Source organism: Equus caballus, chromosome 1 (genome assembly GCF_041296265.1).
Source record: "Equus caballus isolate H_3958 breed thoroughbred chromosome 1, TB-T2T, whole genome shotgun sequence".
Lineage (NCBI taxonomy): Eukaryota > Metazoa > Chordata > Mammalia > Perissodactyla > Equidae > Equus > Equus caballus.
Genome location: NC_091684.1, coordinates 154,613,062 through 154,639,845, shown reverse-complemented (window position 1 = coordinate 154,639,845; position 26,784 = coordinate 154,613,062). Strand labels below are relative to the sequence as shown.

Here is a 26,784-nt window from a genome sequence, read left to right as displayed (position 1 = left end):
AAGAGAAGGGAACATGAGTGTATTAGGAGGATTTTCTGATGCACCCATTCTGGTGTGTTGAAAAGGAGGAGAAAGAAGAAACTAGAGATCAAGCATTGGCATAGGATAGAGAACCACTATCTGATACAAATACTCTGTGATTATGTATGAAGAACTTTAAAAAGTAAAACTGAGAGTAGAACCCATCCTATGCAAAATTGTAGCATAAAGGTTAGTTTTGGTGCTTTCAGCCTTCCTTTTTTACGCCCCCTTTCTCTTTTATTTGACCTTTTATATCTCCCGATCAGATATACTAATTCCCACTTGGTATTAATGGTTAATTTGTATTCCTTCCTGGTATAACATAATACATTAATAGTAACAATAGCTGACATCTTTGAGCACTTATTATGTGCCATGTATTAAGCTTCATGTTCACATTATGACATTTATCATCCCAACTACCCTGTGAGGAAGGTACTGTCATTATCCCCATTTTACAGGTAATAAAATGGAAGCTTACCCAAGATTCACAAGGCTAGTAATTGGTAGAGCTGAGATTCAAACCTGTGTCTGTTTGAAGCCACTCTTCTACCATTTAAAAAGGAGAGCTTGAGAGGACAATGACTTGCATAATGAAAGGCAATGGTGAAATCTGAGATATGGGAATGAAACAGGCTATTTTTATCCATTCCTTTAAAAACTCAACATACGGCCTGCCTGTCTACAGTATAGATGTGACACTGAGACAATGACAAGAACCTCGTATTAAGAAACCTGTTCTGTTGCTAACTTTCCACATTTTGCTTTAACTTCTTTTGCCTTTTGTGCTGTAATGTTTTTCCATCTCAAAAATGAGAATACAAAATATAATTTGTATTTAGATTACACATTTGCTTTGTACGTTGTGTTGATCTCTTCAAGATGAAGGATGTGATGTGGCTGAGAACTATTATTTCCACCCCTCGCTGCCCCATCCGCCAAATGCACCATCAATTTAGTTCTATAAAGCAATGCAGCAAGCAAATTCTGTGTTATTTCTGAAAGAATCCTGGCAGTGAACTGCATCCCCTTTTAATTTCCCAAGGGATGTATCCAATTTATATCAACTTTGATGTTTGAAATATTTCTGCCTCTTCGTCAAGAAAGGGAAAATACAGTGGGATGCTAATAAAATAATTGTAAGTACCAATTATCTAGAGTAAACAGAAAACAATATTGCACAAATACATGAAAACATGCAGAAAAACAACAGCGTGATGATAGAAATTAACTTTCCGCCACATTCCCATGCATTGTTTTGAAGTTCATGTAATTTATGACACAACCCTCATATTAGATTTTGAATTGGAAGAAATAAGCTTCTGTTTCATTATATTATACTGTAATATGGAGCTTAATAAGAGCCAGATAAATCTTAAGCATTGCATTACAACTGTGTTAATGATTATCATCACAGCTTTTCCAACACAGGCACCACAGTGTCATCACAGATTATAATGTAAAGGAAATATTAGCAATTCAGAGTGCCCATATACTGTAGTTAATAAAGCAGTGAATAGAAATCAGCTTTATAGGTAATTTACCAGCTAAGGACAATTATTTCTATACTGTGTCACAGGCTTATGTGAGGAGAATAACTTTTTATATAAAGAAGATCGATGCTCATAACATTCTAACTTGTATACTGCAGCAATTCATCCAATATTGACGGCTGATAGTTTCTCTTAATAAATTAATTTATTGCCTGACAACACAAAAGACGCAGTATTTCATATTGTTGACTTCCCAGGGGTATTTAGCAAGTTTGCCAACTACAATAAAGAGTCCAAATTGTACTGGTAGGAAATAAAGCAATGAAACGTGATTCGCAATATATTGCGGTCAAGTGTTCCGTGTAAGTACTGCACGATTTATGACCATCTCAGAGCACAGGGATTCTGCTGTGTCTGATGGAGTGGCTTAGCAAAATAAAGACAGATGGCAGTGTAGTAAATAATTACTTGATTGGAAGGCGACCACTGCAGGCTTGCTTCCTGCCTTCAATTCAACTAGACTTCACCTGGGGTTCAGCACATTGATTCATGTGAGCATTTACAGCTTTGAGTTGATTGACCAAGGAAAGAATCATAATTTAATAATTAATAAAGAAAAAGGATGCTGTGAAATGGGAGGGGATGCGAGTCCTCAATGGGTTCCCTCGCTCTCCCTTCTGTTGTCAGATAATCGACTACCCTCTATCGTTAAGATTCAAAGGGAATTGTAATGTGTAGACTCCTACCTATTTCTAAAAGACATCTTAAAAAAAAAAAAGGTTGGGGTAGAACATTGGAGGCAATCTTGACAACTAAATTGAATTTCAAAATATAGTCACTCCTGTCAGTTACCATACAACCAGTTTATAAAGCACTTGAAAGTGGAGTAACTACCGTTCAAGTAGTTTTGGCATTTACATGAAGATACAGCTCAGGATTCACTCTTTGTTCTTATTATGAGAACTCTTGGGGGATACGTATGAAGAATTGGTTAGAAATCCACTCAGCTGAGAGAACCTAAAGGTCTAAGCTTTTTTCTTCCATCATTAGAACCTCAGGGATTCTCTTAATCTTGGGACGTGAGAAGGGCAGGCTTTTACTCTCTCTCTAGCATTGTGGCTTCGTAAATCATGACAGACTATGGAATTATCTAACACGGAAGACATGGATTCGCACCTAATGCCCAGGTGGTGGCCCTTTCCAGGGAAAGGACCCCTCTCTTTGCCTCTCATTCTTCTGTTAATCCTGCCTGTCCTACCTTCTGTCACATTCCAGCCTGGTTTATACCATCAACCCCTCTTTTTTTAACTCTAGGTACAGCATTAACTCCACTCCTTGCAAACATTGTCTTTTGCACCTAGCCCCACACACATGCTTGACACACCCCCATCCCTGACAACGATTCACTTGTTTTTCTTCCTTCGTAGAGATAATACTCTCAAATGCATTGAACAGCATTGACCTGTTCTTTTATTTCAACAAACTCCTCTTGAGCGCTTATTATGGTGGGAGGCAAAGCAGGCAGGTGTGGGCACAACTAAGGCTGGGAGAGGGAGTATGTGAAGTGCCAGCACAGGCTTTGGAATCAGACAGACCTGGGTTCAAATTCCACCTTGACACTTTTTGGCTATGTGACCTTAATCAAATTACTCATCCTCTCTGTGTTTCACTTTTCGCATTTTTGAGTGGAATAATTCTAGTACCTGCCTCACAGATGTATTGATTTGGATGAAAGGATATGATGGCTGCAAAGTGTTTAGCATTGTACTTTGCACAGAATAACCTCTCAATCAATGGTAGCAATGAAATATGACAGAAGCTACTCTCCAGGAATTTGCAGTCTGGTGGGGATAAAATAGACATGTATCTTAAAGCTCTATTCTGTGTCACACAGTTATAGTTACTGGGATACAGGTTGAAGTAGAGTATTACAGAAGTGTAAAATATTATGGAAATTTCTCTGATTGAGAAATTTGGGGATGGTTTCTTCCAAAAATGCAGACTGGGTATTCCTTCAACAGGCAGATGTAGGCAGGCAGAGCACAGCACTGAAGAAGTGGGGTGAAGAGGGAGGAAGACAAGATTTGGAATCAGAAGACTTGGGTCGCCAGCTGTGCAACCTTGGACAAATCGTTTGAACTGTCTGAACCCTAGTTTCCTTCACAGGAAAATGGGGAGAACACTACTAGTTCTGCCTGCATCCCAGTATTGGTGTTGGGATCAAACAAGATACTATGTGGAAAGGGCTTTATGAATCCTGAACATCACAAACGTGGTGGTGTTGGTGATGGTGGTGGTGGTGGCCGTGATGGAATGAGTAATTTTTAATCTCAGCCTCGTGGAAATCAGTTTATATCTATCCATTCATCCCCCTTGGCTCACCCTCCTGGCAGCTAATGGTACACGTTTGCAAGTCAGCTAGCCAGTCCTCCTGTTGAAAGAAACGTTTTGACAAAGTCTACTTTTGATTGCACATGGAAACAGAGGCGAGCAGTACGCCAGACAGATAATTCAGAAGAACAGATAATCAAAACATCGCTTCTACTTAGCACTGAAATGAGGAAAGGAGAGATGCACAGAAGGAGGCCCTAGATCACCCACAAAGGGAATAATTAAGAATTAACTCTACTAAGAATTTGCAAAATCGCTGTGCAAGTGATCATACCACTATGTGGATCTGAAAATCCGAGGTGGCCGTGCAAGCTGCTGTTGGCCTTTACAATGGAGTCTGTCTGCGGCCTGTCTCCGCCGTCTTGGAGGGAACTGCTGAGTCTGACTCATTCCAGCACAGTCTGGTTTTGTCTCTCAGGCCTGAGATTTTGCAGTTTGCTCTGTCTGGGACAGACTGTGTACATACCTTCAAGCAAATTGTTGGAGTAGCTCCCAGTTCACTCAGCCAGCTGACTCTGTTACAAAGGAGGATTTATCTTTTTTCCTCCTTTGTCCAAACTAGAAGACAAAGAAGATGGCAGCTCATGGGTAATCACAGGGTGTGCTGGAGCCTGCCAGAAAAGGAAGAGCAGAGAACTCCCTCCCCAGCGCAGCCCTTGCGGTTGCCCCCAAGAAGCTCACAAATAATGTACTTTCCACATGACTGCAAAGTGCAGGACACTCCACAGCTGACCCCTGCAGCACCCCAAAAAGTGGATGCTTCCGATGCTGTTGCTCTGGGGCAGCCTGCTTCACGTACCTGTATCTTTAGGGTTCTCCCTTTAAAATGACGTGTTTGAGGGGCCATGGTTTGGGGGAATTAACTTGGCATTATATCAGGTGCCATGTTTAGGTTCATCTGATGATGAAGAGTTGGAGCTTAATAAAACAACTCTGAAATAAGAGTAATAAGCCAAAAGCAAAAGGGCTTCAGGGGCCAGCCTGGTGGTGGAGCGGTTAAGTTCACATGTTCTACTTCAGTGGCCTGGGGTTCGCCGGTTCAAATCCGGGGTGCAGACCTAGCACTGCTTATCAAGCCATGCTGTGGCAGGTGTCCCTCATATAAAGTAGAGGAGGATGGACATGGATGTTAGCTCAGGGCCAGGCTTCCTCAGCAAAAAGAGATGTTAGCTCAGCAGATGTTAGCTCAGGGGGCTAATCTTCCTCAGGAAAAAAAAAGTCTTCATAGTGGGGAGCATACAGGATTTGAAGTTGAGCAAACCTCTTTGCATTTGAACGCTGTTATTTGCTGGGTGACATCAGACAAGTTACTTAACCTTTCTGAGCCTCAGTTTCTTCGTCTACAAAATGAGGATAATAATAGTAACCATTTCAGAGTTATTTGGGAAGGAATAATGTGCAGCACAGTCCCTTGCACCCAAAGAGTGTGCAATCCATAGTAACCACTAAGATCACTCCCAGGCTTCTCAAAATACTCAATTTCCTTTGCATGACTAAGCCCATTTCCAGACGTTGCATAAATACACTGCCTATAGAATGCACTCCTTGCTTTCTCCTTTAAGAAGCTCCAAAGCACTTTGCAGGAACTGTTGTTTATTCTTTTTGCAAAGCTAGGAGGGTGGGAAAGGGGAAGGGTTACCATTTCCATTTCACAGATAGGAAATCAGAGGCATAGAAAAAGTAAATGACTTGCCTAATGTCACATAAAGCCAGTGGCAGAGCTATAATCAGTCATGACCCCCCCGTGCGATGCAGCTTATGTTCACCTTTCGAAAGTCAGGGATAGGCAACTCCCGTCCGAGCTTTAAGACCATCAGTCTAATTTCTCAGATTTTCTATAGCTGCTGATCTTGAGAACCTTTGAAGCTTTGGGGAAATCACATGGGTGATTTGACCTTAAATCTCATGCCACTGGCAAAAGATTAATTGCTAAGACCTGGAAAGGGGCCAGACAATTCTGTGTAGCTGAGTAACAGCCCCGTCTAGGGATGTGACTGTCCTGACAGATTTAGTTAGTACGTAATTGATAAGTCTAGGGTTTGTATAGCTCCGCTTCTCAGATAGATAAGGCAACAGCCTTGGAGGGTTGACATTTACAGAAGCCCTACCAGTGTTTTCTAACAGTGAATCTAGCTTTTCTACTCTCTTCCTCAGAACACTGTTCATTTTCTAAGGCTCAATTCTCAGCAGGCAATAAGATAAGAGGAGCTGACAAGAGTGCCACCTTGCCTACTGTAAGCAGGAATGCCCATCATTCTGTAGCACTGTCATACGACTGCTTTTAAAGTCTTATTTACCCGTGCAGGTTGAGGTCAGAGAGGAACATGAGGCATTAGGTAGCAGCTGGGAATTTTTCATCACTATCAGAATCCAAAAAAGATAAAAAGCAGCCAGATGCAACCCCAAAGCTTGGATGGTGGGTCTACACCCTGGACAGGAAATTTCACACCGCTTGACTCTTGTCCCAGATTCCAGTGTCGTGAAACCCTTTTTAGCACTTTGCGCTTTGACAGGCACGCTCAGAAATGGCAGGCACACAGAAATCTCGGCTTTTGTTTCCTTTGCTTTGGTCACTCACTCCAGAAAATATTTTGCTTCTCAGAAGGAATTGTTGGTGGATATTTTTCACGGTAATTTGTATTCGGAGCCCATAAAATTTTTTAGAAGATTTGGTTATCTTTCCTTAATTCTTGCTCTCTAGTTTTATGTCTCAATTCAGGAGGCATGGTTGTGTGTCTGATACATACCCATATACTTCTGTAATTTTGTCCCTTATCCTTGTAAAATATCTGACCCAGTAGCTTAGGTCAGTAAGTCACTGGTTTACAGTGTAAGATCTTATGTACGGTGGATCTGCCTTTTTGTTTTTTTGCCAAAAGTAAATAAAGATGGCATTACATATCCCCCTTTGCCCTCACAAATAAAAACCCAGTGACTTCATGGATTACAACAACACATAGAGCTATTTTCCTGAGCTAGTTATTACTTTCTGAATACAAATCCTGGCATACGTTACTTTTAATAATCACTCAGAAAAATCCTATTACAAATAACGATTTTATGGCATATACACCATTTTTAGCATTAAAATAGTTTATGGGGGCCAGCCTGGTGGCGCAGTGGTTAAGTCCACATGTTCCACTTCAGTGGCCCGGGGTTCACTGATTTGGATCCTAGGTGCAGACCTATGCTTGTCAAGCCACCCTGTGGCAGGCGTCGCACACAAAACAGAGGAAGATGGACATGGATGTTAGCTCAGGGCCAGTCTTCCTCAGCAAAAAAAATAAGAGGAGGATTGGCAGCAGCACATGTTAGCTCAGGGCTAATCTTCCTCAAAAAAAAGAGGAAAAGAATAGTTTATGAGAGTGTTCTTAAAAACCTTGTCACTCTGAGTTAAGTGATTTTGTCTTCTTTCATCAGATGAATTAGAGAAATTAGAACAGGAAAGGCTGGCTTTGGAAGCCACTATCAAAGATAACGAATGTGAAGAAGGAAGTGGAGGCATCCGAGGCTTATTTAAAAAAGCTGGCAAGTTGGCCATTACGAAACCAACTCCTAAAAAAGGTAAGTAATTTTAAAATTTTCAAGAAATATTGAGAGATGAGCCATTACTTGAGTATCTAGGGGTCAGAAGTCAGCATCTGAGATGTCAGGGGCACTGAGCGTGGGTAAGGACTGGAAGACATTTCCCTTGAGAAGGTGATATGGGTAAAAGCTAGAAGCTATTGTCATTTATCAACAATGTTAAACCCTTTGTACCATCTTATGGTAAAAACTTTATTTTGAAGTATAATATTTGGTTTGGGAGCAGATTGAGTGCCATAAAATACAAATTTCTTAGTTTCTATAAGGAAAGGGATAGAATTTTAAGATTACCCAAACTAATTTATCTACACACACACCATACATATATACCTTGCAGACATTTCAGGAGATTGAAAGTAGACAAGTACATGTAAATGAGGGATCCAGCTATAATTCTTATTTCAAAAATGCATCTTTATCACAAACCAGAGTTCTGGACTTGGAACTTCATCCATACTAGTTACCTGTAGATTTTGGCTGAGTGATACACTTTTCTCTGAATGTCTCGGTACATCCAGGGAATGGAGACCTAGAGAATGAGAAAGCTTCTTATAAGTTTTATAAACAGGTGATTCAAAAATCTGATTTTCTTATTTTTGAAAATCGCTTTCTTTCCAAAACACTGCAGGTTTGAGTTTAATGAGGTCCACAGCGACCTCTGCTGGTGGAAAGTTGGAATGTTAACATGCATTTCCTTCATGTGCAAATAATCCTATAGTTACTGAAGTCATTCGCTGGTGTGAGGCTCAAGAAACATCATTTCTCTGGGAGGGTCTCCAAGTCAAATAGCAAGATCCAAATCGAGACGTAGTAGGCTCCTGGTCTAGGCTGACAGAATCCAGTCTTTTAAAGAAGCTGTCTGCTACCCTGGAGAAGGTTTGGTGCTGTTTGCTTATTTTCCAGCTATAGACCAAGGATGAAATTTCACGTGTGATATACTATTTTTATATATTTACATAGAATGATGGATACTCCAAACATTTCCCCCCTTCAAATACAAAAGATGCCCTCAGGTACCTGGAATATTCCATGGGCTATAGGAGAGACTGCTATGTATTACCACCCTTAAAATGACATTTTCTAGGAAAATGATATGTTTGAATCTGAAGTTGGAGGTACCTCAGGAATTTCAGGGTGTAAACATCAGAATAAGACCAGAATAAAACCATCTGTGTGCTAACTACTATTTTCTTTCCTTTCTTTCCTTTTTATTTGTTTTATTCGTGAGAAGAGTTAACTATTCATTGAATTTGCTCTCTTCACTGGTACAGTCTGGAAAAGCAATGGAAAATGCAGAAGTCATAGCCCAATACTATGTTCTAGCTGATGGGGAGGAGGGAAGCATTAATGTCCTTGCTAATGAAAGGAGGACTTGTTATTTATTCTGGAAGCCTGTTTTGCGTCATAATACTTTTGGCAAAAATGTACTCCTCTGAAAGTCAATATGTTTCATTATTCAGAAAAACAAAATAATGCTGTTTTATTTCCAACACCTTAAGTTTCAAACACAGCTCTAAAGTAGGGCCATTTACTGCTCTGGGCTTATCGTGGGTTGACAACTTTTGAGTTCTAGGTCAGGACCGACTCTGCCTCAGGCACTCATACACAGTCCTCTCGATGCTTTGGTTTGCATGTAAGTGGGGGCAGGGTTTGGTCCATTTCCTAAATGTATTTACTTTCTACCTCAGCAGTCCTATGGAGCTAGAAACAATATAAGATAATTGCTTCAGAATTAACAGACCTAAAACATGGAAACAGGGAAAGACAGAACAAAGCATCTTTAGAACCTCTTAGATCAGAGAGGAAGCTCTGAGGAGGCTGTCAGCTCTGCTCTAAGCACTATGATAACACCATTTCTTTGAAATAGAGCAATGAAGTCACTACTTTCAAAGACGTGGAAATGAGAAATAACATATATAGTATAGCAAAGAAACCCCTACTGACAAATGGGAGTAAGGGTCCAATTCAAACACTGGCATAGTTCCCTAGAACACTTTCATTGTGTCATGTTAGGGTGGAAATTGCATTAAAAAAATCTTTTTTAAATATTTTATGTGTGCCCTTAATTATAACTCAAGTAAAGGAATTTTGTCCTTCCATGTTTCCTGGCTTTTTCATCTCATTCACCAAGATTGAAATCGCTCAAATGGCTTTTCTTAGCTTCACAAGATTCCTTAAAAAGAAAACAGGAGTAAGCCAGGCCGACATTAGGACCACAGAGAGTGAAGATGTATATGGTCCTTGGCAACCTTTATAATCTAGACATTCATGGAATTGACACCAAAATTGTGCTCAAGTGAATGAATTGTCTATCAAAGGAATATTTCTGATTCTATTGCTTTTCTCTAGAAAACCGATCACCACATGTACCACTTTCAAGTAAATCTGAAAATATGATTAAGTTGAGTTATATCTGAAATTTGGAAAAATTGGGACATTTTGACTATTGTATCAGATAATTTTGCATTGTTACTTTGTCTAAATATTCATTTCACTGAAGAGAGAGATTACTAAGGACCTGAGGAAAGCTGTAATCATAAAACCAATCTCAAATTTCTTTGAACTATTGAAGGTCATCTAGATTACTGTGGGGTTCCACCTTTATCTCCCCTTTTTGGAGAATAGAGCTCGCTATTTACCTTTAAGTATTAAAAACTTTACAAGTTCATGACCCTTCCTCTATTTTCCCAAATAGATTTATTGGAAAGTTGTTTTGTTTCTTTCCTCAAAAGACAGATATACTACTTTCTCTCTCCTTACAGACAGCAGCATTAACACGATCCAGTCGATGCATGTCGGGGAGTTCAACCAGAAGCTGGTGGAAGCCAGCAACCAATTCAAAAAGAAGCAAGGAAAAGGCACAATTGATGTTTGGTGGTTGTTTGATGATGGAGGTAAGAAATTCCAGAATATACACTAGGGAGCAGAATTTCTATGTTGATAAATCTAACAAACTGCTTGGGAAGGTATATGAAAATGATACCAGTTAAAGAGTAACATTTCTGTGCTCTCCAAAGATTTTAAATTATTTAGGAGCTATGAATGTGGGAATGAATAAAGATGTAAAGCCATTCATTTCCTTTCAGTCAGATATACTTATCCTTTCAGTCATAATTTATTCTTCTTTCAGGGTTAACACTCCTTATTCCCTATATCTTGACTCTCAGAAAAAAATGGAAAGACTGCAAATTAAGAATCTATGTTGGAGGGAAGATCAACCGCATTGAAGAAGAAAAAATTGCGTAAGTAACTTATCACTCATGTGTTGGAACATTTTGGATGTCTGCTGTTTTCATGCTTTTATTTTAAAAATTCTAGGTGTCTTTGAGGCACAATAGATTTAAAGACAAAGTCACCGTGGTCGGCCTCATGTGTACTTGGTTTTCTGGTCAATAAATTATCTGCATAATTTTTCTAATCACTGTCTTCAAGTCTTGTACCCCCTGCCACAAATGCTTTCAAAAAGGGATCTGGCATTGAAGCTTGACCTGACATCTTGAATGAGAGTAGCCATATCTTGTATAACGTTTATTTTGTTCTGACTAGTAAATGTGTCCAAGAAAGGAAAAGCCTTAAGGAGTTTGTGTCCAATAGTTTCTTCTGGGAGATTCAAACCTGTTAACATGCAGCAGCCCCTTGAACACGCACACTTAACAGGGAACTGAGAGGCTGTGGGGACCAGGTCCTAGTCCCAGCCCTGCCACCAACGAGCTGCAGGAGTTAGCAACAGTCCCCACACACTTCTGGGTCCCCAGTTTCTCATCTGTAGTTGAAAGAGTTTAAATGGATGGCTGTTGAGAAAACTTCCAGTTTGAAAAATTAAACTAAAAAGTCCCACAGTGTAGGTGCGTATCTTTTTTATTAATTTAGTCGTGGAAAGCTGGACACACATGGAGAGTGTGTAGTTGTGAGAGCAAAAAGCATGCTGAGAATGTGGTGCCTCCGAAGGTCTCTGGTGGAAATCTGGAGAACAACCTTCGGCGGCCCTTGGTCCCCCATGGCACGCCTAAGTTCTGAGCCCTTCCTGGAACCACTGCTTCCGGAAATCACAAAATAACAACAGGCTTTTATTCAGTAATTTTTCACATTTTTCTCCCCCCTCTTAGGAGGATATTATATATTGTCAATTCCATTTAAAGAGTCAGATTAAAATGGAAACTAACATGATGTCTACAAGAATTTATATTTTCTTAAAGTGTCCAGTATCTTATTGGGACATGTGATAAAATTTTAAAATGGTTGGTGGATTAAATGATAGTATGGCATCAGTGTTAAGTTTCCTGATTTCAAAAATTGTGCTCTGGGGGCTGGCCCAGTGGTGTAGTGGTTAAGTTCGTGTGCTCCACTTCAGCGGCCTAGGGTTCACAGGTTTGGATCCCGGGAGCGGATCTAGCACCGCTCATGCTGTGGCGGCGTCCCATATGAAAAATAGAGGAATACTGGCACAGATGTTAGCTCAGCAACAATCTTCCTCAAGCAAAAGGAGGAAGATTGACAATGGATGTTAGCTCTTGGACAATCTTCCTCCCAAAAATAATTGTACTCTGTAGGGAGCCGGCCCAGTGATGTAGTGGTTAAGTTCACGTGCTCTGCTTCAGCAGCCCAGGGTTTGCGGGTTCAGATCCTGGGCACGGACCTATACATTGCTCATCAACCATGCTGTGGCATCCCACATACAAAATAGAGGAAGATAGGCACAGATGTTAGCTCAGGGACAATCTTCCTCAAGCAAAAAGAGGAACATTGGCAATGATGTCTGTGTATAGAAAACAATGTCTTTGTTCTTAGGAAATATCCACCGAAGTATTTAGAGGTAAAGGGGCATTATATCTGAAACTTACTTAAAATGGAAGCTAGGTAGGTAGGTAGGCAGGTAAGTAAGTAGAAAAAAGAAAGCAAATAAGCAAGAAAGCAAGCAAAAAAAGAAACAAAAAAGGAAAGAAAGATGTGCATAGATAGATGAAGATATATATAGATAGATGAAGTTATATATAAAGAGAGAGAATGATAAATCAAATGGGGCAAAATATAAGCAGTCGGTGAATGTGGAATTTCTCTGCACTATCCTTGCAACTTTTCTGTAATTTTGAAATTGTATCAAAATTTTCAGTTGCCAGGGAGAAAACCTCCAAAATATAATCTATAATAATTATTAATTTGTCAGTAACACTATAAAAATTATCAGCAAGGTAATAATCAATCAGTACTAAAACTTGTTCTCTCTTTTTCAAATGATGAGCATGAACAGCTCTGCATTACCTCCCCTGAAACCTGAATGCAGAGCTGGGTTTGCTGTTTTCAGTGTCTGCACCTACAGGAATCACTCTTTGCCTTCAGTGGAATAGCGTGGTCTACACTCAGCGAATCCATCAAGTGCGATGATGAAAATCAAACAGCAACCAAAGCCTTTGTCTGAAAGCTAAGCTGAAATAAGACAGGATTGCTTTCAAAATCTTAAACCCAAAACTGAAAATAGTTAGATATGCGATGATCAGGTGTTTCTCTCTTGTTTTCAGAATGGCTTCTCTTCTGAGCAAATTTAGGATAAAGTTTGCAGACATCCATATCATTGGTGACATCAACATGAAGCCAAACAAAGAAAGGTACGAAACATTTAATAAGATCCATTGTTTACCTGTGGTACTCATTCTCTTTTGTGTTGATTATTAAAGGGTAAAAATGGTATGTATTTACTGCAGTGGCTTTCTGATAAGATATAATAAAAAGGGACTTCAATTAATCATGACATACAGCTATCAAGCATGTTCTAATGGAAGGAAAAGTTTTTACAGTGAAGAGGAGCTTGCGAGGGAGAATTGTGGAAACACAGGTTAGTTACCACTTCAGAATTGCGCTTCAATGTTCTTGGCTTCTGTGGTAGTAAGAGTAGCAGGTTCAGATGACTCTGACATGAGTGATAAGGGCAAGTTTTCATCATTTAAAGTTACTGGGAGGGGCATCCTGGATGGGGAGCTCTGATGGAGAAGATGTGGAAACAGCTTGCATCTTCTCAGCACAATGACAGAACCGACCCTCCATGGCCATTTTAGCTTTGGGGCACTAAGGACCCAACACTTAGAGCCTATAAACTTTTGATGGGTGTCTAAAACTATCTGAATCCTGGCAAGGAAATGTATTCGCTCCAAAATTTTTAAATGGCAAAATGGAAATAATCGTTTATAAATGTCTTTAAATCATGACATCATTTTAACCCTCACTAATTGTTAAATTTGTCAAGTTCATGATATTTGGAAACAATTTATAGATTAGATATTCAAAGGAGTTCTCAAAGGTATAAGGAGATTGTCTGGAAATTCTAGCCAACTGTAAATTAAATTAACTACTTAGAGCTATAGTTTAGCAATTATAAAATGTTTTCAATTGTTTACAGTTCAAAATCATATTTACTGTTGCATCTGGATGCAATTTAATGCATTTGGCTTGGTGTGCAGTGGGGCTTCCAAGGGTGAGAGTACAGAGGGACACAAGGGTCTCAGAACGGCTTAGGTCCTCGCTGTCCCATCGGACGTCTTCTCATTTCTGTTTAAGATGCGTTCTTACTGACCGAACAACCACCTCAAATTTCCTGTCGTTTGAGGGTATTCATGATTCCTGCAGGGCTGTGTTAAAAATGGCTTTACAAAACACCTTAACTGTGACAAGAAAGCTATTATCGAAAGAGTTGAGCTGGGTTGGGTTATTACCATGTGATATTTCCTCAAATCACATATCCCACTAATCCCTTGCATTCCCATATTTCTACAGTTATAAATATTTCAGAAAATTAAGAACAGATTTCTAATTCTCCTTGCTAAGTGGAATTAGCACTCTGTTATGAGCTGGGTTGTCATGTAATGATCTCTGGTAGCCTTCCACGTTTCATTTAAAGAAGTTTAATTCCTAAGTTGGTGCCTCTTGGCATTTGTAGGGATGTGAGCAAACAGGCTCATCTTCTGACTGTAATTGGTGGACATGCATTCGCTTTCAAAACACAGCAGATCCAATGCTTTCCTAGGATGTGCCACTTAGCAACAGGCCAGAGCCTGCCAGTGCTCTGCAAGTAGAGGGCCATTTACTCTTGTCTAGAGGGTAGTCATGGTGTCCCCTACTACTTTGGATTTTCTGTAAGTCCTGGCTCAATGCCGGGCACACATTAGTCACCTACTTCTTGTAATAGAATTCTTCTTGCTGTTGTTTGTCTTCTCAGCAATTAAGGACTGTCTGTGCTTGCTGATTAATCTGTTCCTTTATCCTTTGCCTCTTCATCCATCAATCTGATTTTCTGTCCCCAAGTCCTTGTTCCTTCCCTTTCTTTCATGCTAGTCTCTGCCCAGCTGCCAGGGTCACCCCCTGGATCTCCATCCTTCCTATCACCACGGGTGTCAACGGACCTCTTCCACTAACCATTCTCTTTATTCTTGAGTGCCTATCATGGTCTAGACACTCATCTTACTACTCCTGACCTTTGTGCCATGGTGTCCCCCTTTCAGGGAACAAATTCTATGGACAGTAGTTAAGAAATGAAGGACCAGGCATTTTTGCTTTTGTCCTGGTATCTAAGTTTGATTTTAGACACCATCTTAATTTGATGTTTCTTGCATATCTTCATGATCCTGCAATGAGAAGTTCTACTTTCTCAGGAAAAAAATGAATTACTTCTCACAGTTTCGAAGATTTTCTCTCTGATAGTTCAAGGTCTTGAGGAAGATGTAGAAAAAAAAAATCCATTCTTACTGGAATAAAAGAACCCTTGCAGTTACTGTACCCTGGTGTGAAGACAAAAGGCCACAAAGAAGGGGTGTGCTGAAGTGCCATACTCCTCTCTTCAGCCTTCTGCTGTAAGTGATGCCGTGTTACCTAATAAAACAGTCACATTTCGAATGTTGGCAATGGCTGTTCCAATATATGAAGGTAAATTTTAGAACAGAGGATGGTCATTCAGTAAATCTCACAGATGGCCACTGGTAGCACATCTGGCACCTTTGTGATGATTTTAAAAAGGCAACTCCTCTGAGCGGTTCAATTAGAGAAAGAGAACTCTTCCTCTGGGCTGTTGCAGCCCCAGGCCCAGGGCCCAAAGCTCAGAGTGCTGGCTCAATTTCGGCTCCCACATGGGCCTGCTTGGCCAGACAGCCCTTATCTACCATTAACAACTATCTCCTGATCACTGTTCTTTCTTGGTGGCCAAGTGACACTATGTGGAAAATAGTTTGTCAATGATTTCCATGTTGGAGGCTAATGTTAGATGCCCTTAAATTGCCTTTAATAAATCTTTCAACTACCCATAAAACATTAGTAAGTCTTGATGGAAACATTTTCTCATAGAAGCATTATCTATAAAGATGGTGGGCCAAGGGTGAAAGGGAGTACAAAAGCAAAGTTAATGAGAAAATAATTGAGCTAGGAGAAACTAACAAGCTCTTATGGTTAAATTTCATTTTTTATTATAGAGACTGAATTAAAAGTCATAGGCCAAAAAGACAACAATCTTTATACCGAAATCAAAGAGAAACTAGAAGCAATTAACTAGATAATTTACTTTAAAGATGCTGGAGTGGTCACAAAAACAACTAGTACGTTAATCTGAGAGAAGAAATCTTACATGAACTTAGGGGGAGAATTTTATGCAATGAAAAATTTTTTAAACTTTATTAGTATGAGGAACAAGGATGGGGAAGGCAGGGCAGCTAAAGTTAATTTTTTAAATTGAATTAATTGTCATTTATATTCAATAGCATGTAATGCTTGGCCTATTCTAGAGTCAATTAAAAAATGTAAGAAAAATCAGATTTAATGAGAATCAAAATAGAAATCTTGAGTTACCTTTGGGTCACCTAGTTAGGAGAATGGAAAATGGCCAGCTCAAGGATGAGCCTTAGGATGAAGAAATCAAAGATGAACAAGGAGCAGTATGAGTTCAGAGAAAATAAATGGGCAAATACAGCCTCATCAGAACCTACTGTGTCACCTAGCACATTTCAATTGCAAGTAAAAGGAAAATTAACTGAGAGTGACTTAAATAATGGAAATTATTATCAAACATAACTGAAAAATCCAAGTGTATTTTGGCTTTCAGGCAAAGATTGAAGGTTAAATTTGTAATTAAGGACTAATTCTCTTTCAGTCTCTCTACTCTACCTTCCATTACAAAATCAGCAAAGTTGATTTAGCTTATAAAAACAAGATGGTTGCCAATAGCAACTAAAACTACATAGTTGCTCATTTATGTTTGGTTGAGAGAAATTTTTCTCTTCCTTAGTCTTGAACTCAGGTTCTGGGCTCCATTCAGGTTGCACCAACCTGAGCCATTCATTGTGATCAGTGGAACACTAGCTGCCTGTTGACCTACATGTTGACACTAGGTGTTGACCAAGCTTGCCTGGGTTATGTTCCCATCCTGGCCAATCACTCTAGCAGAAGGAATAGAATTGTGCTGATTGGCTGATGCTGGGGATGGAGTCATTCCACCAAATTACAGTGGGGAAGCATAGGTTGGATGCCAGGGAGACAACCAACAACCTTCACTCCACCTTCTATTTCTTAGGAAACTATTTTTTGAACTGGTCTTTCTAATAAGCACCTGGGCTGAGATGCAAAGAACTCTTGTCCTGATCAAAATAATATACGTAGAGCTTACACAGATAGCCTCTCAATTGCTAACCTTACTCCTGTGGCTGTTCAGTAAAATGAATGCCTTGTTTTACAGGGCACTGCACACTTTTCAGAGCACTGTTACCCAAATCATCATACTGACCCTCACACCAATCCCCACACCAGCTCTGAACAGCCATCATTGCCCCCTTTTATGGGCAAGGTCATCCAGGTCAAGAAAGACAATGTATGAGCTGGAGCGAGAACCCAGGCTCTCCTCTCCTAAGTCAGCACCTTTGCACTGATTACCACCAAAGGTCTCTGAAGGCATGGCACTGTTGGAAGGAATAGCAAATAAATGTACTGTGTGGTTGGAAGCAGAATAGGGCATATCAGTCTTATTCCCTGCCTATCATTGTCCACCGTTCTAAATAAGTCAATGCCTCAGAAATCTACTGCATTAAGTATCTCTTCATGCCTTAACAAAGGCACAGTGGTAGGGACACCCTGCTCCTTTGTAATCGCTGCATTTTGATCTGCAAATCCTAAATCAGGCCAACTGATGAAATCATTGAACTCATCGCATCGTATTTTAATTTCTTAACCTAACAGCACATTGATTCTAATTATCGCTCTTTCCAAAGCTACTAAATTATAAGTAAACTGCATTATATAAAACCAAAGACAATTGTTCATATTTGACATTATCTTATAGTAGCATTCCGAAGACAACTAATCTCATAAATTATAAGCCTTGTTTGTACTTTCATTTTAAAAATAAATCTTATGAGAGTCTTATGAAAGACAAGAATGAGATTTCTCAGCAATTTTCAAAATGTTTCACAACTCTGAGATACTGCTGCTAGTTTTCTACTCAATGATTTCTTCTTAATTGCTCTAAAATGGCCTCCGATTTTTAGACATTAAAATAGTAATGATTTTTATTCCTCCTCTAACATGCACCTTAACAGTATTCACTGAAAATCTCAAGCAGCAATAGCAGACACCAGAAGGACAAAGGCTGCATTATTTGCAGCAAACATCCAAATTGTTCTATAGCCATTAGACTTGCTGCTCTCCTTCTCCCTGCGCACAGCCTCCTGCTGTAAGTAGGAGCTGTCGTGTGGACTAAAGGGGAGGAGGGCAGCCCTAGCCAATTCCCAAGGAGCCTAGTTCATCTCCTACGTTCAGTCACGAATGTCTCCCTTAAAGTCTGTACAGTAGGCAGATGGAAACTCATCTCAGCAAATGGAAACTCATTTATGGGCTAAAGTGTCTACATTACAACTGTGTCTTTGACTACGCTATGCAGAAAATGCATTTGCAGAATGATTACTATCTATACGTTTGTGTGTTTATATTGAGGATCTAATACCTAATAAGCTGACAAGGCCTCAAATGTGTTAAAGCCTTTCTTTGGCAGGGGGGCAGTCCTGTAGCCATGGTTTTACTCACAGTAAGTCCCCAGCGAAGATAATTCTTAAAAGATTTGCATGACATTCAGCTCTGATTCTGCAGCCAGCAGTGCCAGTCATACCTGGAGTATCTGTGAAATAATGAGTTAGTTTCCCACTGTGAAGCTCCTTTATAATTCCAATTTCAGCTGGAAAGTCTTTGAAGAAATGATTGAACCATATCGTCTCCATGAAAGCTGCAAAGATTTAACGACTGCTGAGAAATTAAAGAGAGAAACTCCGTGGAAAATTACAGATGCAGAACTGGAAGCAGTCAAGGAAAAGGTAAGGACTTGTCCTCCTTAATTTTTACACTTTTCTCTCTAACTAGCTGAAAAAGAAAACAGTGGTTGATTTAAAGATCAAGAGGTAATGTTCTATTACAGAATTTCATTATTCAAGAACCAGGATTTCTGCATTTTTCAAGTGCTTTTCAATCATATTACTGGATATGAAGATTTAGAAAACTTTTCATTTTTTTAAGATAAAATCGATTCTTTTTTAAAAGGTAAGAAAAACAGGTTATTGATACATATTGTGAAGTCTCCTTTTAAATTTAATTTTACAGAACAGGAGACAGACCCATCAGTCTAAAATAATTTAAGTCAAGTCAATATGTGTGCAAAGTAAATAAAGGTAGATTGACTCATGATTTAACCCAAAACAAAGAATTTTAGCCTGGTGAAGATAGCTATGAACACTAACGAAGAGATCTGAGAAACTAAGTAAATGGGACAATGAACATGAAAGTTGGATGGACACACTGTAGGACGGATGTAAAATGGTGTGCTTTTCATGAGAGCCCATAAGATGGGAGTTACCCTATTCTGGCCTGAGCCGAATGAAGTTGTGATAGTGAGGATAATGAAAGGGGCAGGGACACAAGAATTAGGCAGAAGAATTGACATCTGAATTGGATTGGACATTCAAGGAAAAGGACCTCAAGAACCCCTGTGGGGGCCTGGAATTGGCCACCCCAAGATGTGTCTCTTTGGCATGAGGATTGTTTGGGGCTGGTTACTTTTAATAAACTGCAGACAGGAAAGCAACTGAAAAGTAGAATTTACTTACCCTTTGTTGAGAGACATTTACATTTGTAGGGGAAATCTCCATCTGTAAAAGTGTCTCCCTCTCTGTACCAGGAAGAAGGGGGATGACCTTATCTCTAGAAACTCTTATCAATGCCAAAGGCAAGGACTTAAATCTGCATCTTTTTTTACTGTACTTGTCTGATAACCTCCTGTAACTGACTCCCCCCACTGCCAACATCCTCCTGTGTCTTTAGCTGAGGAGGATATTTAAGGCGGTGGCCTCAGCCATTTTGGCGAGTTACCCAGGTTGCCTGAGCCTCTCCCATGTATACACGTTATAAAGATTTGTTTCATTTTCTCCTGTTATTCTGTCTCATGTGAATTTAATTCATTCTCCAGCCAGAAGAACCCACAGTGGGTAGAGGAAATGTCTTCCTCCCCTACATCCCTAAATTACAAAATTTAAATAAACTCCATTAGGAGCTGAACTTGGAGCAAGAGATGCTAAAAGCCCTTCAAATTTAGTGGAAAAAATACTGAGCTAAGAATCATAAACTCTGTGTGTTATAAACTGCCCAGTTCTAACAAAGACTTTTCATGTAATTGAGCAAATCACACATCTGAGCCTTGGTTTCTGAACCACTGAAATATAATAATAAATATTACTCTCATCACAGCAAAATAGTTAATGTAGTTATTTTTCCAAGTGAGTCTTTCGGTGACTTTTTAGTCGAAACCAGTCCCTGTGCACATGAAATATTCAAAGAGCTTAAAGAAAGGTAGACTAGGATATGATCTATGTTCTTAGAATATCAAATTGGTGTCAAGATGAGGTTAGTTTTCTTCAGCTACAAACCTGTTCCCCAGAACTGGACATTCTCATTTTTTTACTGCTATCCATGTTGTTTACTTGTTTTTTCCCCTAGAATTAATAAACCTCCATAGCCCAATGACAATCTGGTCTTATTCTTTACACTTCCAAAACTTCTTCTGTGGGACCAGCCTGGTGGCATAGTGGTTAAGTTCACATGCTCTGCTTCAGCAGCCTAGGGTTCACGGGTTCCAATCCTGGGCATGGACCTACACACATCAAGCCATGCTGTGGCAGCATCCCACATACAAAATAGAAGAAGACTGGCACAGATGTTAGCTCAGGGACAATCTTCCTCAAGCAAAAAAGTGGAAGGTTGGCAACAGATGTTAGCCCAGGGCCAATCCTCCTCACCAAAAAAAATAAATAAATAAAATTTCTTATGAATTTTTAAAGTACTGTAAATTTACAAACCTGAATGAAATAATTGTCATTTTGTTTAAAAAGTGAGGTTTTTCTACTTGCTCATAATTTGAAGGAAGATAAATTGTCCTTCATAATTCTGGGAGAACCACCCTCAACAAAATCTGAATGTCCTCCACAGAGTTATCGCCAAGTTCGACTAAATGAACTCCTACAGGAGCACTCAAGAGCTGCTAATCTCATTGTCCTGTAAGTATCATTGCAGACATTTAAGAATGTTACAAAGAAATCTTCGGTAAGTAAGTTAATCAATTTAAAAGCTCACAACTATTCAGGTGGAAGATTTTAAAAATTTGGAAGATGTGGGATTTTAGACAGTGAAGGAAAATAAATATCACCCTCAGATTCTGATGACTGGGGCCCAGGGGCGTTAGAGGGCATCATTTGGACTTTCCTCTAAGTGTGCCCCACCCACAGAGCCAGGCACATGTGCCCACCTAGAACCCCAACTCCCCTGTGAGCGTGGAACCTCACACTCCAGGAACCTGACTCTTGAATTCCCTGCCTAACAAGCCCCATGCTGGCCACCAAGAGGCTCATGGGCCCCTTCCCCAGGTGGCTGCTCCTGAGGTATGGAGTTCATAGCACATTCATGAGGGTCCTTACCACGTGGGAAGAGGTCTAGGTGGGAGAAAAATTCAGTGGGCTTTTCCATTTCCACTCTTTGCCCTCCATTCCACAAATATTAGGGGTGTACCTCCTGAAAATATTAATGTTTGTTTACCCAAAGATTGATAGGTAAGCATGAAAACCTCCAACCATTTCACACTTATCCTCATGACCTGCCTCCTAGGTATGAAGGTAAACATGCCTTTAGCTGGGTCTAGACTGGAGGACTATCCAAGACGTAGAAAGCTCTCCTGAACCGGGTGCTAGGATTCAAATAGCTGTTTTCTTAGCTTTCTCCCAAATATAACAGCTTTAAACTATTGGGGAAAATAATTTCTGCCAAAAAAGTGGGGAGAGGTATTGGTTGATCAAATTTTCTATTTAAAGAGGAGTGAACGTTTATAGTTGTGTTTTATCTCTACTCTATAGTGCCTAAGCCTGTTTTTCTGGTTTATAGATATTTGCATTATCTGAGAAATACATCAGTTTAATATCTGTTTCAAAATAATTTCAGTACTTTCATTTTGGGGGAAGGGGTATAAAAGTTTCAGACCACTGGTTATTAAATAGCCCAGAGAACTAGTGATGTTAGTGATGTCAGTGCCTGTAGTCACTTTCGTTTTTTGTTTTTCTTCCATGCTGTCAGGAGCCTTCCAGTGGCAAGAAAAGGATCTATATCTGATTGGCTGTACATGGCTTGGCTGGAAATCCTCACGAAGAACCTCCCTCCTGTCTTGCTAGTTAGAGGAAATCACAAAAACGTCCTGACATTTTACTCTTAGAGCATGAAAAACTGGAACACATATTAACTTAACATGTGGATAATTAAGAAATATGTTCCAGTACTGTTAAAAAACAAAATATTCCACTGAGTAAATCTGAAGATCTCATTGGCTTTATTCAACCATCTATGAAATGGGCAGCATCCCCTCTAGCAAACAGCAGTGCACCCTGAGGAACTGTACAAAATGGAAGGTTTTCATAGGAAGGAGGGTGGGGCAAGGAAGTTATTAGCAAAAGAAAGGTTAGTTTCAGGCTAGGTCATTCCATTTGGCAGGGAAGCAACGGGGGTGGGGGTAGGGGGGGGTTGGATTTTGTCATGCAGATTGCCTCACTACTGCTAATCAGGAAATTTCAAGTTGACTGTTTTAAAGATTACATTTCTGGGAGGGGTTGAAACTGCAATTAAGTCTTGGTTTGCTGTTGTGGGGGCAAATGACTCTGTTTTGGGCCTGCTGCCTCTTTTTAAACAGTACTTTATGCTGTAAATCTGATCTATGCATATGCAAACCTCTGGAGACTATCCTACAGGATTCCACATAAACTTTCACTTTTTTTTTTATTAGTTAACGGATGCTTTTTTCCCTATCAGCTTAAGGGGGTGTCAAAGCCAATGCTAGCACTAGAAAAACATTTTTGTCATTACTGTTAATAAACAGGAAAATTAAGCAAACCCATGCCGGCTTCTGCTCATGAAAACTACCAACTTGATTGTAAGCTTCTCCAGGCAAACCTAATCTTTTGTTTGCTTCCAGGCCCTGGTACAGGTCTCAGCCCCACAGCAGGTTCTCATTAATGCTTATTGACGGGCTGGTATAGTCACCAGGGGCGGTCATCAAAGGAAAAGACCAGCTGGGCTGGAAACGTGATTATGCTTGGCCTTCTGAGAGGCTTATACCTACAAAGAAGATTTGAAAATCAATAACTGAAAACTTTAAGAAGTACTTGAGTCTACAAAATGTTTAAAGCAGTTACCTAAATAAGGTAATTTAATGTAACACAGATTATATACTTAGACTGATCTGTGCGATCATTGATAATGTACAGCTTTAATTTGTTGTGGACTGAAAACTATATCAGTTGGATTAGAAGGTGACATATATTCCAACTAAATGAAATATATTCCACTCTTAATATATAAACTTTAATTGTCCTTCCCACTAAATATTTTGAAATTTCCATCATGGTATTACTTTACATATTTTTTCTAATTAAGCGGTTAGCACAGATGAAATCTTCGTAGGCGTCTAATTGAAAACTGAGTACCACAAATTTTCAAACTATTATATATCCTGAATCATATACTTAGTGACTTTATATAGTGATCATATGGATTTAAAAGAATAATTAAAATGTGAAGTGGAGAAACTTGCAAAATTGGGAATATGCAAGTATTGATTTTTTTCATCTTTGTTAGTATTCCTATAATGCTTAATCACATTGAAAAACCAACAAAATTTTTTTCTGATGGATGGTTTGATTTTTTTTTCTGCTATGTTTTGACTGTTTATTCTAACTGATAAAATATAAGAGAAACAATAAACCTAAAATAAAAGCATTCTTTAAATTTGTTTGCTTTGGCCTAGTTTGTACTTTCTTCACTTTTCTGTCACCCAAATCACAGTGCGATGGTACACCAGATGTGAGCCTGAAAATTTCAATTAGTTACCTCATCTTCAGGTTGTCTAAAACTGGGATTCAAAATTAGGACTTCCAAGCACAGACTCAGCTCAGAAGGATGACTAGGGAGTAAAAGGGCAACAGTCAGCAAAGTTTAAGCAGCTGGCTGTCCCTAGTCCAAATCCTGGCCCATTTCACTCATCTCAGCCCTGGATTAAACCGTCTCTCTTGAGCCCTATGTACCTGAAATCCAAATGACTAGACACCATCCTGGTGACCAGGGGAAGGAGCACCCAGCTTCATCTGGGCCTGACATTTCTCTCCTTGAGGGGGTTTCTGGGAAATATGGGAAGTAATATGACTTCTGTCAGAGGAAAGTCTGGCTCTTCTTTCTCTGAGAGGCTGTTGCAGGTTGGGTTCCCTAGGAAACAGACCCAGAGAGAGAATTTAGCGTGGAGCAGAGTTATTAGGGAGTTCCCTTGGGGTCAACACCTGTGGAAGGGAGGGGCCAGAAGCAGGAAGGGTGAAGGAAAAGGTGAGCTGTGATGCAAGCCCAAGGACAGCCTCAGCCGACCCAACAGGGCGCTCTGGATATAGAAAGTCCCTTCAGAGTAGTCCCAGGCAAGGCCAAGAGGGCCAGGCCTTTATACTCCTGCACTGATCCATCATTGGATGCTGGCTGCCCAGGAAGGGGTGGGAACTTGGGTGAGGCAGCTCTCTGCAGCTGAGGCATCCCTGAAGGGCCTGAGTGTGCACGTCTGTCTGCTGACAGCACTCCCAGCTGCTGGAGCAGGAAGTCCTTCATTAAACAGGGTCTGGGGGGAACATCACCATGTCAATCTTACATGGTAGTGGTAAAATAACACCTCAGACTGGCCTGAGTTCAGATCTTGGTCTCACCATTTATTACTGGTTTGACCTTAAACTAGTTACTTAATTTTCTGAGGGCTACTGGCAAGAGAGTGACTGAAGCGATGTCCCTTGGGTTCAGGTTAACAAAGGAGGAGAACATGGACTGAGAGAAAAGGGATAGGTGGCAATAAGGGACTGGAGATTCTGATGTCAAGAGCAGCTGTATTGGGAATCGGTTAGGGTTGCAGAAAATTGAAAGGATAGGGGCTACGGTCTGATACAGCCAATTTTTGTGGCCCTCAGTGTCCTGCCCTTGTCATTTGCTTCACCCAACTCCATTAACCAACTTCCTACCATCTCCGTGTCTGCACTCATCTTTCTGAGCAAGAAGGAGAAAGTACATTGGTGTCCAACTTTCTTTGTCCCCTCACTCTGTGCACATTTCTCATCAGCATCCCCACCCTTTCCTCACAACGACTTCAAAATCTTCATCACTTTTTCAGTTGATGACTGTAGGGGAGGAAGACATTTCCTCTATCGTCTCTGGGTTCATCTGGCCGGAGAACGAATTAAATTCACATGAGACAGAATAGCAGGAGAAAATTAAACAAAGCTTTATCTAAAATCTGAGGACCATGGTCCGGGGCCTTCCTTCCCAAAGGAAGAAAGGGTACCGAAGAAGTGGGGTGCACAGAGTGGTTATATACCCCCAAACAGGGTGTTTCACATATGATTGAAATGTCCCTCCCACAATAGTCACAAGATTGCCCTGTTGGCACAGCACTTGATGGACACAGCAGGTAGGGGGTCTGCTATCTCGGAGGGTGTAACAGGAGGCAAGTCTATTGTCTCAAACTGGGTGGTCACAGGTGAGCGCAGCAATCAGTTCCTAGCCTAAGGAAAGATGCTTAATCCTTAAGGAAATGCCAGGAGGGAAGTTGCACCTTTATCTCAAGGGCCTTTGTTCTTGCCATAGTAAATGTTTTAAAGCAGATATACAATGTGTGCCCAATGGCCACAGTCAGGCCCTTTTGGAAAAATAGCAAAGTCAGGCCAAATTAGGTTTGCACCAAATGGCTTCCTCATGTACTCCAATATATCCTGTTGCTTGCCATTTCTATTTGTTGATGTATAGATGGGAGTTGCTCAGGCAAGCTGAGCAACTCGCCAAAAGGGCTGAAATCACCACAGCTGAAATATCATATCCAGCTGAAGACAAAGGAGGATGTTGGGGGTGGGGGGAGTCAGTTACAGGAGGTTACCAGACAAGCACAATAAACAAATGCAGATTTAAGTCCTTGCCTTCCCCATTGATTAAGAATTTCTAGAGATAAGGTCAAAGAGACATATCTTGGGGTGGCCAATTCCAGGCTCCCACATGACCCTTCCTCCATCCCTACAACATATCCATGTACATTTCTCTATAAATAGGACCATGCTGGGAGTATTGTCTTAAAAGTTCTTCCCTTAATACTCGATTTTAGAAATCTTTCAATAGAAGCTTTTTAAAAAGGTTGTAGATTCTTGGAAATTAGCATAGGCCTACTAAATTAGAATCTCTGGGAGAGAGACTGATGAGCCGCAAGGTTTTGGAACTACTGCTCTGGGTGATCTCGCCTGTTACTGTGAGTTGACTTTCACCACATGCTGATGTCTCCCAAATTTATATTTCTAACTCAGATCTTCCCTAAGTCTCAGGTCTATATATTCAATCACTAATTTTCAGAGTGGTTAAGTTCGTGTGCTCCTCTGCAGGCGGCCCAGTGTTTCGTTGGTTCGAATCCTGGGCGCGGACATGGCACTGCTCATCAAACCAGGCTGAGGCAGCGTCCCACATGCCACAACTAGAAGAACCCACAATGAAGAATATACAACTATGTACCGGGGGGATTTGGGGAGAAAAAGGAAAAAAAATAAAATCTTTAAAATAAATAAATAAATAAATAATAAAGTCAAATTCTATTTTATCTGCTGGCATCATATTCTAAATTATATATTAAAAAGTTTAAAAGTAAGGGGCTGGCCCCGTGGCCAAGTGGTTAAGTTCGCGCACTCCGCTGCAG

The 26,784-nt window shown here is 40.2% G+C and overlaps 1 protein-coding gene across 2 annotated transcripts in view; it reads left to right on the top strand.

Moving 5' to 3' along the window:
• SLC12A1 (solute carrier family 12 member 1) overlaps positions 1-23,827 on the top strand; it is an 84,279-nt gene extending 60,452 nt beyond the window's left edge. For both annotated transcript variants that reach the window (XM_005603062.4, XM_014733939.3), the window contains exons 21-27: positions 7,326-7,469; positions 10,253-10,384; positions 10,621-10,732; positions 13,007-13,093; positions 18,685-18,820; positions 20,982-21,049; positions 22,116-23,827. In XM_005603062.4, the coding sequence (XP_005603119.1) occupies positions 7,326-7,469; positions 10,253-10,384; positions 10,621-10,732; positions 13,007-13,093; positions 18,685-18,820; positions 20,982-21,049; positions 22,116-22,251 (815 nt within the window). In that variant the 3' untranslated portion in view covers positions 22,252-23,827. The remainder of the gene's footprint in view (positions 1-7,325; positions 7,470-10,252; positions 10,385-10,620; positions 10,733-13,006; positions 13,094-18,684; positions 18,821-20,981; positions 21,050-22,115) is intronic.
• The last annotated feature ends 2,957 nt before the right edge of the window (positions 23,828-26,784 follow it).